We start from the raw sequence: 14,688 nt of genomic DNA on the forward strand, positions 1-14,688 counted from the left end.
AGCCGTAGCTAAGGGCGTACACGAGACCGAAGAGAGTCGATTCAGCGCCGTTCGCAGTAGCTCGAGCTGACGTATGGAACGACTTGACGCATTTTACATCGATTTCTTAAATTGAAAGCGTACAAAATACTGCTTGTACAAGAACTGAAACCGCTCGGCCTTCACAACCGACATTGCTTAGTTTTATGGGTTCTTGAAAAGTTCCGAGAAAATCCGACGTTTTCAAGCAAAATTTTTTTCAATGATGAGGCCCATTTTTATTCAATGGTTTTATTAATAAGCAAAATTGCCCAATTTGGGACCAAGAGCAGCCTGAAGAGATTCAAGAGCTGCCATTTCGTCCAGAAAAAACAACGGTTTGGTGTGGTATTTGGGTCGGTGGAAGTTGAAATGCTCGAACAAGTCATCGACAATTTGACTTATTGGATGGACCATTCCCCATTAAATGTGAAGTATCTGCGTTTTTTCTTTAAAAAATAAGGAATCTCGAAATCATGCTATATGGGAGACGAAATTGCAGATACTTCCTTTAATTTTGTTGCGAGGTATTTATATTTAATATTGATTCTATTATGCTTATAAGTAGCTTCATAAAGGTAAACATAATTTAAGATAATTATTTCATGAAGTGTGATATTCGTAAGTAAGTATACAAGGGATCCTTAAATGTTATTTCCATTTGCAGCCCTTCAGCAACTAGACCTTAAACAGACTTTCATGCCGGTTGTGCTTCTGCATTAGATCCTCAGGTCTATGTTATTTTCAGTCCAGAATGAGGCCATGACTACAAATTTTATTATTGGCCTATTACAAATACAATATATCCTAATTCAACTGCTGTGAAGAAGACTCATAGTTGCGCTTATTGTCCGGAGTAAGAAAAGTAAGTAAGTTACATCCATTTCGCTGACAGCTTAATCATGTCCAATTCTTCATTTATGACATAACTCACGTGGTCTTTTAAGGTCTTTTAAGATGTATACTCAGCTCTTGTGTTCCTTAAGTAAGTGATTTACCAATATGAGATCGTGGAGTTTTGGTACGTTAGTCTCCATGGTATATGTCTACTGCGTACTTGGCCGTGGTTTATTAAAATCGGAGCTTGTGACAGCCTAGAAGAATGTGCTGCTCGATTGTTAATATCTTGCAATAGTATAAGTAGGTGATACATGCGTAATATACTCGCTTACGGAGTCAGGTATACCGAAGATAACTCCTGCTTTTTTAATATTCCACGTTACAAATTACTTGCGGTTGTGTTTTATTTCCTATGTGGGTTTCGCTAGTTTCGATGTTTTTGTCTCGATTAACATATGGTTTTGCACAATATGTAGATACATACATATGTACATATGTATGTAATATAATATATTGCTATTTATATCGATTACTTCTGCTTACACCTCATCTGCGCACCTTAGGTTACCCAACCAAGCCCAGCAGGAAATGTGACTGCGACATTCCTAACGGAATAGCAAGAATGCTTTCGAAGTTGTGAACCACCCGAAATGTCTTACCTGGCTTGCTTGAGATGACTGATTTAATACATTATTTTCGTGTCGAAAAATTCAAATCAATTGTTGTCATTGCGTACGTTTATTGTCTGCTACACTCGCCACCCACCTCTCTCTAGCCACATTTATTATCGTTTAAGCGTGAATGACACTTCCGCTTTGATGTGAGGCCACAAATGTTGTTGTTGGTGTTTGTTGGTGGGCACACTGAGGAGCCTGTTTGAGTCCTTATGCCGTCAGTGGCACTAATGATTTATTTGTGAGGGCGCTTTGCTACATAACAGCTTTTAGCGACGTTAGCAAGAACGGCAACAATAACAATAGTAAAGGCAACAATGAAACCAATAATATAAATTACAACCAATGTGCATTTTCCTCTTCACTGATTTGATTTGTCTTCTTTCCATATCTCTGTTCTGTGTGGCTTGTGAACGCTTTCTTTTTCTCACTGTTTCGCTTTTTGCATTTCCCTCGCCAGTCAGCATGTAAATACACGAGTATTTTGATTTGGCAATAAATTTCGAATAGACGCAGACGCACGGGCCTCGCGCCTAAATATTTATTGATTGTTTTCGACTTGTTTTTCCTCCGTTTTTCGCACTCATTTCTTATGGAAGGCAAACCGATGGCTGATTTGTAATAAATGGGCGCATTAAAGCGCCCAAGTTGCAGGATACTTAAAGTTAATAGGCAATTTGGGAAGCACTGATTTGCATGGGTGGTAAGTACTTATCTGAATATAGATTTATGCAAGTTGTAGACGAACGCTTAAGCAGATGTTAAATAAATTTTATTATCGATAGAATTTTTTAATTTATGTGCTAAATAGATCTGAGCCTGCTAGGGTAACTATTTTTTAAAAATAAAAATAATTTTAGTAGAAACTTTTAAGGATGGATGAACTTTTGAGTGGATTATTCAAAATATGGGTTCTGTCTTTACGACTACTAACTGTAATTCAGAGAGTCACTAAAATAGTTGAGAGAGAACTTTCCATCTTTGGCAAGCGTTTATCATCATTTAAAAGAACTTCACATTACTGAGGTTCTGGCTGACGATCTGATACTTGGACTCAAAATTTGTCATATGAAGGAACGCAAATTCTTTGTGGGATTAGTGGTGGGAAAAACACTCCGTCGCCCGGTCTTGGCATTCAAACACTCTACATCAAAGCGAATTTGCGACCACGCTCCAATGGAAGTGAAGGACGATGTGACCAAAGATGTTTTCTAAGAGCGCACCTATGAGTGCTGCCCCCGCCATGATGTCAAAATCCTGCTTGGCGACTTTAACGCCAAGGTGGGCAAAGAAGGCTTCTTGAGCACAACCAAATGGGTTGAGGCTGATCGACTTCGCCGGGGACCGAAATATGGTTATCTGTAGTACTAGAGTCCAGCAAAGAAAAATGTATCAAATGTTGCGATCGACCATAACACGAGCGGGGTAGAAAATGTATCGAAAGTTGAAGAGGGAAGCGAGACGCATATGCAGATAAGACCTTCTACTTTCGACCAGTTCTGTGAAAGGAAGATCGAGACACACTACGCGTAGCTACGTCTTCATCGCTTTTAAAACCACATTCGATAGTATGGAAAGGAGTTGCCGCTATGTCTTAAATTGTTATATGACTTCATAAATCTATTCCTGGAGAAAATATTACCAGTTGCAGAGTTAAATTGAGAAGATATAGAATATTGTGTACAACTGCTGGTGTATGCCGATGACATTGATATCATTTGCTTCAATAACCGCGCCATTAGGTGTGATTTCTGCAGACTGGATAAAGAAATATCTCCTTCCGTCAAACAAAGAGTCATCGTATTCGCGATTGGATTACAAGTCACTGAAAGATGGTCTCAATTTTTAAGTACGGTATTTTGTCTATCTTAACCAGCCTCAACACCAACAACAATACAAGCCTTGAAATCCAACACAGAATAACTTTTGGCAACAGGTGCTACTTCGGACTAAGTAGACAATTGGAGAAGTAAAGTCCTCTCTTGACGAATAAGAAAAAAACTTTATAGGTCACTTATTATTCCCATCCTGCTATATGGTGCAGAGGCATGAACAATGTGAACATCTGATGAGTCGACGTCACGAGTTTACGAGAGAAAGGTTCTGCGGAAGATTTACGAGTATGGTCTTTGCGCATTGGCCATGACGAATATCGCTGACATAGCATTGACATAGCGAATAAAGATGCAATGGTGAAGAAAATCCGGAACCGATAAAGGCCTAGTGAAAAAAAGACCTTTACTTTTTTCCAATAAATAGCTTGAGTTTTGTACTATATATCCCATTAAGTGGAATTTAAATAAAGCTGGTTACGAAAGGAGTCTCGATGTAGGAGCGCTACAAAATTTAACGTAAAACAAGAAGGCAACAATACGCTTCATAGATGAATTTCTTATACGTAACATAAGAGGGTATAAAAATATCTCTAATTTGAGTTGAGAAAAAAATTAGCTTTATCGGCACGATTCAGACAAGAGCGCCACCAAATCATTCGAAGGGACTAGTGAGAGACGTCGAGCTGTCTTGTCATCTTCCTGACACTTGCCTGACGATTTTCAAGACCATATCCTTCACAATGTAAATTATAGTTTTAATTTAAGGTTTAGTACGGCGTTTTAGTATAGACTATTATAGTATAAACTGAAAGTAATTCAACATTAATACTTAGATCTGCCGATATGAATATGTGAATATAAATTATAGATATGTACATATGTTATGACGGAATATTCATATGGCGATTCGTTGGTAAATTTACTTACCGCCCACTGTCATGTTGGCCGTTTTATCGATCAATTTGAATTCGGGCGCATCACCGGATACCTCGCACCGATACGAACCGGACGAATGGACATTCAGTTTCTCCAGTTCGACATTGCAGATGAATTGATTGCAGTGCGATGAGCCATCAGCAATGGTGACACCTTTGACGGGAAACCAATTTGTAGTTGGCGGCGTGAGCGGCGAGTATCTGAAAGCAAAAAAAGAAGTAACTACTATAGTACAACAAAATTTGTTAAAATTGTAAGCGAGAAAAACGTAGGCAAAGAAGTGAATGACTGACTGAATCATTGAACGAATGTATGTAAGTAGGTAGGTGTGTATAACTCTGAAGGTGTGAGTGTATGTAGTCGTTATGCTGCTGGAGCAAGTGAATGACTGATTGCCTGCATGATTAATGACCACACACATGCAAATATACACCTCCCCCTGCTCTCTGACTTGAGTGGGGAAGTGGGCCAAATGCTGTGAAAATTGCCCAGTCAGCACTACGAAAATTGATGTCATTTCAACATCTCTTCCTCACATTATACGCCATCAGCCTCTAATAGAGCGCTTCCTCGTCTACATACTGGTGATGAATGAATGCATAAGAAAATTTGCATTCAAAAGAGGAAATTGCATATAAAAATAGAGAAACGTGTGCCCATGTGAGATTGAGTTCAAAAAATCAAAAAGCTAAGCGTTAAAAAGTGGTTTTGTTTTTGTTGCAAATGACTTTGGAAATTTTTTGATGGCGAGGGGCATAAAATTAACTTCATGAAGGGCTGCAGAAATCCGAATTCGATTGCTTGCGGAAATATGCAAATGATTTGCACTTTTAAAAGCGTTTGTAATAAAAGCAGGGAGTATATTGGGTTTGATATATTTTGTAGTACAACCTTGGCACACGGCCCCATCGCTTAAGCTTTGTTAAATGAGAGTATAATTTTTTGCAAATCCTTGGCTTAAGCCTAGCGGTAATTCAAAAAATTAGATACCATTTTTCAGACAGCGTTGATACTTCTTCACGGCCAATATCAAACTTTTGTATGAATTTTTTCCCTTAAAGTTGGTAGCAGACGAACTTGTATAGACTTAAACGAGACGCGGAAGATATTTATTTCTTACATTTTGTTGTCGGATGGTATTTTAGATGTACTCATTTAACACACCTGCTCCTATTTCAATGCTTTCGCTTTTTGTAGAAATAAAACTTGATAGATACCCTCAAGGCAATTAAAAAAATTTTAAAATTAAATTCGAGACATATATTCTTCTTCTTATTTACTGGCGCTGGTCAGTTCCTCCTTTTGCAATGTGGCGCCAATTGGAAATTTCAAGCGAGGCTCGTTCCTTTTTTACTTGGTCTTTCCAACGGAGTGGAGGTTTTTCTCTTCCTTTGCATCCTTCGGCGGCTACTGCGTCCAATACTTACAGTGTCTTCGTCCATTCGGACAACATAACCTAGCCACCGTATCCGCTGTCTTTTAATTCACTGAATTATGTCAATGTCGTCGTATATCTCATACAGCTCATCGTTCCATCGAATGTGAAGTTCGGGTGTGACGCCTACTCAGTGCGAAGTGGCACCTGCTGGCAAGAGTGATTTTGGTCAAAGTAGTAAAATGGTCAGTCCTAGTTAATTCTTACGTAGCATATTTCTTAAAATTGGAATAAATTTCTTAATGAGGTTACGTTGGATGGTTGATCTAGATCTAGTAGAGCGAACGAAAATATGAACTCCAGATATTTAAGCTATAATCTCCCAAACGCGGGACAGTCAAGAAAGAAGTGTTGAGTTTTTTCAACCTCGTCTTTTTCCATACAGCTTCTCCAGATTGCGTCTAGTATGATTTCAGTAGATCTCTTGCACTGATCTGTTCTACTGATAGTGGTTTTAGGGTGCTTTTCTTGCTAAATCATCAGCCTTACAATTTGCTGCGATTCCGCTGCTGCCTGGCACCCATACCAGTCCTATCATAAAAAGGCTTGATGCTATTGATAGCGAGATTAGGAACTCCTTGACCAACTTTGAACGCACTGTTAATGATTTAAAAGCTAGTGTCGCCGCTCTGCTATCTGAGTGGATGGTCACTTCTCTGAAGGAGTCTGCACTCCGGAGTGTAGATCTACTGCTATCAAAATAGCTGCATCCTCGGCTTTGAAAACAATGATATAGTCAGGAAGTTTGAAGCTGGAATTGATAGAGAGCTGCTGACAGTGACCCCTCTAGCTTGACACACCCGAAGCTCACTGCCTCTCTCCTCCAATGGCTTTTCCGTCCCACAACTCCCTCACCGGTATATGCGCAGAAAAGTAGCTGCCAGAGTTCGGTTTGGCGACTCCAAGATCCAGTACGAAGCCAAAGTGTGTGAGGATTTCCGAGTGTTCAGAGACGTGTTCCTTTAGGAACCAAGATTCTCTGAGTCTGATAACAACTTTAGCACTATGTTAAAGATGGCGTTAAAGTGTTAAGGTTGGATGAATCATGACAGCTCTCCATTTAACGGCAGGAAGCTTTTCCTCTTTGCCTTATTGCAAGTCCCGTTTTATACGCCGATCTGAAAACTTCAACCCACTCATTTACCGTGTTGGTGGTGACTACTGAGTCCGCAACGAAAGCGCTTGTTGGAGGCTCCTGTGGTACATTTTCCAGTTTGTATTTGTAGAATTCTAAAATATTTTCTAGGCGGTCATTCTCCGACTAGATTGAAACCGATATAGCTATGATCAGATAAGTAGTGCTCGTCAAGGACCTGCCAGTGGTCTACCACCGTTTTAATGAGTGACACTTTTAAAATTATTAACGGTATAAAAATAATTACACTTTTTTCAACAATTTGCAATTGTATTTTTTGTATGTTTTTTTGCAGCATTCAACGAAATTACCACCGCTTTGAAAGGATTCATTCGGCCGCATTTTTTGCCTAGCTGACGGGTTTTTATAGTTTTAAGTACGGTTTAGGGATTTTGTGATGTTATTCTGCTTTATTTCTCTTCTTTGTTGCGGACATGACCGTTTGTTGTTGATAATTGCACAATAGCGGAACTAAAAAATGGGGTATTTTAATTGAAATTGATTTTTGGCTTAGTTGGCCGCAGATAAATTTACATAAAACCCGACGAAATGTTACAAATACATTCGACACATCCACGCACATACGTTGTATATGTAGTTGTAAACACCCTGTAGGAATTGCGCTGTAAGAGTATAAGGTCACCGGGTATATTTCCGGCGATGTGCGGTAGCTGTATTTTCTTCATATGCCGACTCCTTTGCAAGGAGTCAGCATTTCCTACAGGAAATACGTCAGTGCATTTGTATTGAGTGCGGCACCATTTTTATTTCGTGCTCGAATGTGTCATTCGATAAAGCCAATTAATTGGACCACTCAATGTTGGCCATTGTTTGGAGAGTGGGAATTTCGCAAAACATATATTCGGAATGGTTTTTAAATGGCTCGTTGCGTTGTGAGCTCTCTGATTGTGGTTGCCTGCTGGTGACCTGATTGCGATTAAAAAAATTGGTGCTTTGATATTGACAATTTGAGATTAGCAACGGCATTGGTTGAATATTGAAAACAAATGCAGTTTATGATTTTTTTTTTTTCAATTTTTAAAATTTTGAAAAAGTGTGGCTTATAGTTTAAGAGGATTTATTTAAGCTCACTGCAAAAGCAAAACTAAAAAATATAGCACAAGCCTTAATAAATTCGCAGAGTTATTTAAAATATTTAATGTACTATGTGGTTCATGATTTCAATTATCAAGTTTTTATGTGGTGTAATTTTTAGTTACTACAAATTGTTAAACTGTACATAAAAAAAAAATAAATTTGTACAAAAGTTAACTGTATTTAGTTTTAATATGCTTAATAATTTTTGGTTTAAATATATCATGCAATTCGGTTTTTAATGAGTTTCAGTTGCTTTAATTTGTATTATCTCTTAATTCCATATATGTCCGTTAGGAAACTCAATAAAGGACAACAAATAAAGTAATAAGTTCGAGCAGAAGTAGGTATTACATGGGGGCGGAAATTTGAGTAAAAATCTCAAAGAAAATACTCATAAGAAGTAGGTTTCTGTACCATAAAAGTCCAGGTCAATGGGCAGGCGAGACAAGGCAACGGAAATTACGATTGGATCACTCTTATGTGCTTTTAACCGTGTTTACAACAGCGCGCCAATCCTTCTTCCTTCCCGCAGTTTGGTGCCAATTGGAGATTTCAAGTGTAGCAAGGACCTTCTCCACCTGGTTTTTTCAACTGAGTGGATGTCCTCTTTTGCTTCTTCTGCTTCCCCCGGCGAGTACTGCGTCAAATATTTTCACAGCTGGAGCGTTTTCATCCATTCGCACGACACGACCGAGGCAGCGTAGCCGCTGTCTTTTAATTCGCTGAACTATGTCAATGCCGTCATATAACTCATATTGCTCATCGTTCCATCGAATGCGATTTTCGCCCATGCGCACAGGACCATAAATCCTTGGCAGAACCTTTCTCTCGAAAACTCATAACGTTGACTCATCAGATGTTGTCCGTGCCTCTGCACCATATAGCAGGACGAGGATGATGAGTGACTTTTAGAATTTGGTCTTTGTCCGAAGTAGCACCCGTTGCCAAGAGTTATACTGCGTTGGATTTCGAATCTGACATTGTTGTTAGTGTTAATAATGTACGAATTTGCTGTTATGACTGTTAACAGTGATGTGGAAGCCAAGTCGCGAGTGCAACGATAGGAAGTCGCCTTGTCTGAAACCTCGTTTGGTATTTCTGATCCTGACGGAGCTTTTGATATTGCTTAACGTACTTGGAGGATAATGCCATGTGTAGAAGTTCACGCAAGTGAGGAAAGTTCACTCGGGGGTGGCCAGAAATGATTATTTTACATATAGCCCAAGCCGTTGGCGACTTCTAGTCTTAGACCAAGTATTGTCTGGGTAGCCAAAAAACGTCCGCTTGAAGACGAGCCAAAGTAAAACGCGAATTGGGCTTGGAACCCTTTACCGAAAAAACAGGTACAATGAAAATAAGAAAATAACCTCACTCTACTTGGTTAAAATCTGAGATAATCTGGTCAGGATACCACAGAAAATTTTTATTCTAGACAGGTAAAGACGTCGGTCTATTGTGATACCTATACTAATCAATCGTAAATTCGCAAAAATCGAAAAGACGTTTTGAGTCTACTACATACTGGTTGAGGCGGCTGCTATCGATTCGGGTAATGTCGTCAGGTCGAGGGATGATTACCAAGATATTTCAACCTCAGTTTTGCAAAAGCTGAATAATAGAGGATGGATGGATGTTTCCATCTCACTTACCACAAAACAACTTTGAACGACAAAAATAAGTTGGGAATATTTGGGATTAACAGACGTAAAACAAATGGTAGTCCCATGGTGCAAGGTCATGGCTATATGGAAGATGTATCAAAACTTCCCAGCCAAGCTCTCCCAATTTCTGCCGAGTCATCAAAAATGTGTGTCGTCTAGCATTGTCTTGATGGAAGACGAAGCCTCTTCTGTTGATCAGTTCTGGCCGTTTTTTTCGATTGCTTGCTTAAATGTCATCAGTTGCTGACAGTAAAATGTAGAATCAATCGTTCGATCAGGCTGGAGCAGCTCATAGTGGATGATTCCTTTCCATTTCCACTAAACATTCAGCATAACCTTTCGAGGCGTCAATCCTGGCTTTGCGTCCATTTGTTGAGCTTCACCACACTTGGACCATGCTACTTTTCACACATTATTGTCGTATTTGATCCACTTTTCGTCTTCTGCTACCATTCGCTTTAGAAATGGTTCGATTTCATTTCGTTTCAGCAAAGAATCGCAGATGTTAATTCGGTCCATTGAATTTTTCACAGACAATTCTTTTTATGGCCAGCCTTTTTAATTGGTTCAAAACCGTTTGATGATGAATGTTAAGTTCCTTAGCGATGTCTGGCTGATATGGTCTCAAACTCCACACTTGACCTATTACTCAGAGAAATCAGTATTTACTGGTACACCGCCGTAGGAATACTTAGCAGTAATCGAGTTCACCTAAGTTGGGCACTGGGACACAAAGTTATAGTTGGAAGTGAAATGTCTCACAAGCTTGCCTTTTCGGCAGAGGCTACTGAGCCGCTGGGACTAGAATCCCCAGAATCCCTGTGTTGTGGGTTCATATATCATAGGGAATCGCTCCTGGAAAGAACTGAGATTGATAACTATTGATAGCAAACGCCAGAGTTGCGCTTAGCAAAACTGCCAAAACTGCTACTGGTAGGGTACAACCGAAAGATGTTCAAAATAGAGTTCCCTAGAGACAAATTCTAGCTCCTTGTCACAATATACACCTGAACAACATGATCTTAGTCTCATTTGCAAGCCTGCAATTTCAGAGCTTCTGCTTCCAGAGTGTGTAGCAATCTGCAGATGTAGTAACTTTGCCCTGAGACACACGTTTGCTTGCAGGGAACGCATCAGCTCCATAGCACCAATCGCTATTCGTGAATTTATAAGAGTGCTAGGCATAAGTGAGTCCTTTCGAAAGAAGGGAGAGCATAATAGACCCCTGGTCACAGTGCATACTTTTAAAGTTTTCTATTATACTCCAACTTACTAATTTTGATTGTGTTTAGTGGCTAGCTGCATTCCAGTTTATACTTATCTACTTATTTGAATACAATTTAAGTAGCTGGTTGTTGCTAAAGCTGGTATATAACGTCGTACTTAAATTTTTTAAGCTTCAACTGCTATTTTGGCAAATTGTTTAATGTGCTTATAACAGTTTTTCATTGATTTCGCTACAATTTCATTATTTTAATCCATTTTTTTTGTAGCAAATGCCTTTCAATTAGCTCAATTATGGCTTACCGGTTAATTGGAAGGCAAAATGTATATATTTAGTATATTATAAATATACGGCAAACATTTAAGTAATTTCGAAAGTTGATCTATTTATTTGCATATGCTTTAATTTATGTGTGTGTACACAAAAAAGTGACATATTGTGAAAATAAAACCGTCTGCTATAAATTAGCAGCTAATACAGAAGATCACATACATATATAGCTTGTATGTGCAAGAATGAGTATTACCTAAAAGTGTGGAAAAAATCGCAATCTCAAATGCTGGATATTATGTGGAATACAAGCTGGCAATTGAAAAAGTGCACCGGAAAAAATTTTGTATGTTGTCGGCCAATTAAAATCGGCTGCGAATTTCCGTCAATTAAATACTGCAGCTGCCAAGGCCAATAAAAGTCGCCAAATGGCAAATAGCAGGAGACAAGCTAGTAGCTGCTCATCGGTGTGGGGCAAGGGTTGGCACGGTGGCAAAGTGTGCTGTGCCCACAGTTGTTGGTGTGTGCTCTTCAACTTCGATTTGTGGATAAAAATTCGCCGCTTGCATATGCAGTGGCACGTAAAATTACAGTGTGTTGCATGTGGTTCGCGATTTTCCACTCGCCGCTCGCGGTTCACAGCCAATCTGCGCCATTTTCAATTACGCAGCCAAATTAGTTATACAGTGTGTCAGCAGTTATTTGCGCTTTTAACCAATTGTGAGTAATAGAGATGGACAGAAAAAGCGGAGCTAATGGAAGAGAGTGCAGTTGCAAGCGCCCACAGCATAAATAAAAAACTACAAGGTGTTTTTGTGTTGTGATGTTTTGTGCCGGAAATCGATGTTTGATCTATCATTCATCGTCGGATTTTAACATTCGCAATGGTTGGCTTTATCGAGACTTATAGAACAGAATAAAACACTTTCTTATATTGTTGTATTGAATACCGCTATTGGCTATGCGTTAGTAAATAGGCTGACAAGGTTTTGGCTTGATCTGCAGATTGTGCACTATCTTAGAAGACTAAACTTAACTTTTAAGATGCCAAAGTTTTGTGTCATTTCGTGTAACAATTTTCAAGACATCGATCTCAAAGTGATGCTGTCTCTGCTATTTGTATTTACAACGGATAAAGGACACTTTGATTGATAAAGGCCGGTGTGCTGAATTTCGACGTAACCGTAACATAGTACCATAATCAATGTTGCACTCTGCCCGGCGAGTTTCCAAGATACATTAATATATATACATAATTTTTTTAAATCAATATGTTTTGCGCGTAATAGGTGCATGTCTTTTTTTGAACATCGTCGCTCATTCAAATTGTGATACGATTAAAACATTTCCTCATTCACTGATTTCCTCCGCTTACCTGAAAAACTCCATCCCATCCTTATACCACTTAACGGAGTTTAATGTGCGATTACCCATTTCATAGCTGCAGAATAGTTTGGCTTTTTGTGCGGCATCGATTATGCGCGGGACGGAGAGATTTGACAGGTTAAGTGCTTGATTCATGTGAATATCTGAAATAAGTGGAGAGAATAAGCTTTAATTAATTTTTCTTTAATGAGTAATAAACTAGAAAATTTAAAATATTACCTACTAGATTATAGTGATGATAAAACAAAATTTAATAAGGGCCAAACAAACTATGCTATCCCAATTGGAATTTGGATTTGAAACCAGTAGATTTTGAAAAAGTGTGGGTTTTGAAACATGTGGATGACAACAAGTAATAAAACGCATTTAAATTAATGATGTGACCGAATGATGACCGCCGCTGCTGGTTTGAATAAATTCTGGCTGACAGTTCCAATTCTCTACCACTTTTAGCAGCATTTGGTCCGTATGTCAGCAATAGCGAGCTGAATGTCTCTTCCATCATCAGACTTCAGTCGTCTCTGTGGGACCGAGTCACCGGCCCACAACGCGAGATAAGGCGCACAATTCAGGGACGCAAAAGCCATTAATCATGGCTCTATAGCATTCACCATTGGCTGTAATATTATGACCAGTTTCAATTTTGAAGTAATTTGGAACAATGATTTCCTCTGCCCATAGAGCACACCAAATAGTGACTTCTTGAAAATGTAATGCCGTCGCAACAATGTGAACATTACCATCAGTGGTCTTTTCGTCTTACATCCATTCACACATCGTGCGACGCGCTTGATGGTTGTTCGACTTAAAATTCTTGCACAAGGTGAATTTTGTAAGCCCGCAAAATCTTCCATAAAGTGGATGAGCACAGGTCCAATTGTTGCGATCGATGACGGATTGGTCTTCGTCGATATACCGCACGCAATCTTAGAGGATGTAAATTATCTACTAGAGTAAATATGGTGTGAAACCGATTCACAGTTGCTAGACCAACTATAGCGATACTGACTCTGCGGGCGATTATGCCGATCGAGCCAGGTCCTTCTCCACTTGGTCTTTCCAGCGGAGTGGAGGTCTAACTCTTCCTCTGCTTCCTCCGAGGGGTATTGCGTTTTTCCGTCGCGTTTTCGCCAACGCGCGATATTCGCCGTAGCAAGCGCGCAAAGGACCAGAAATCTTTCGCAGAACCTTTCTCTCGAGAACTCCTAAGGCGGACTCATCAGATATTTTCATCGTCCATGCACCTGCAGCATATAGCAGGACGGAGATGATGAGTGGCTTGTAGAGTTTCTCAATTGCTTACTCAGTCCGAACAGGTCTTACGTTGGCAAGAGTTATTCTACATTGAATTTCGAGGTTGACATTGTTGTTCCAGGTTCGAGGTTGGTTGAAGGATGGAGCCATGTGTAGAAGTTTACGCATGTGAGGAAAGTTCTCTGAGCGCCACTCACTTGGGAATGGACAGAAATGATTCTTTTACATACGGCTCAAGTAGCTCACGAATTCCGATCTTAGCAAAAAAACAACATTTGAAGGCGACCTAAAGTGAGACGGCGAAACATGCCTCTCCAGGGCAGTTCGCTGAGTTTGTGACCCGCCACGCAAAAGATACCCACAATGAAAGGAAGACAGCAGCCTTGAACTGGTTTATTGTCTGTTTGTGTAGTAAGAAAAAACATTTTGCAGTGGGTCTTTCCGCCTTGAAGGAAGCCATCAGGTATGTCCTACAAGCAGTTTCCCACCGCCTTTTTTATTTAAAACACGCAACAGTAGTTATGTCGCCCCAAATTTAGATCAAAGAAAAGTCCGAAGCAAAATACGATGCGATGAAGAAATGGAGTACAGGTACAAATTGCGGGATGAATAAGCCCAAAGCTTAAAGCGTTCCGTTGCTACAAAATTGTTAAATTCTTTCCGTCTCTATAAAAATGTTGATATACTAATTTCCGCTTACTGCCGGTCAAGCTTTTAATCTATTGTGCCATTCTCGTAGCAAAAGCTGAAAAATTCAGCATAATATGGTTTTTGAGCTTTTAGAACCTTATGGATCTAAATACTGATTGAGCTGTGTGAATTGGGGATTACATAAAGCAATTAAGGCGTTCATTATAATCCGACAAAGCTCACTGACAAACCAATCAGTCGACCAACCCTGAAAGCAATAAGTGAAAATGA

At 39.5% G+C, this 14,688-nt stretch overlaps 1 protein-coding gene across 1 annotated transcript in view; it reads right to left on the minus strand.

The window, feature by feature from the left end:
- The window catches only part of LOC105234167 (uncharacterized), a 138,466-nt gene that overhangs the window by 34,607 nt on the left and 89,171 nt on the right, over positions 1-14,688 (minus strand). Inside the window, exons 3-4 of the mRNA XM_011216452.4 lie at positions 12,503-12,656; positions 4,295-4,503 (exon numbers count right to left, since the gene is read on the minus strand). Coding sequence (XP_011214754.2) covers positions 4,295-4,503; positions 12,503-12,656 — 363 coding nt within the window. The remainder of the gene's footprint in view (positions 1-4,294; positions 4,504-12,502; positions 12,657-14,688) is intronic.

The sequence above is a fragment of the Bactrocera dorsalis genome, chromosome 2 (genome assembly GCF_023373825.1).
Source record: "Bactrocera dorsalis isolate Fly_Bdor chromosome 2, ASM2337382v1, whole genome shotgun sequence".
Lineage (NCBI taxonomy): Eukaryota > Metazoa > Arthropoda > Insecta > Diptera > Tephritidae > Bactrocera > Bactrocera dorsalis.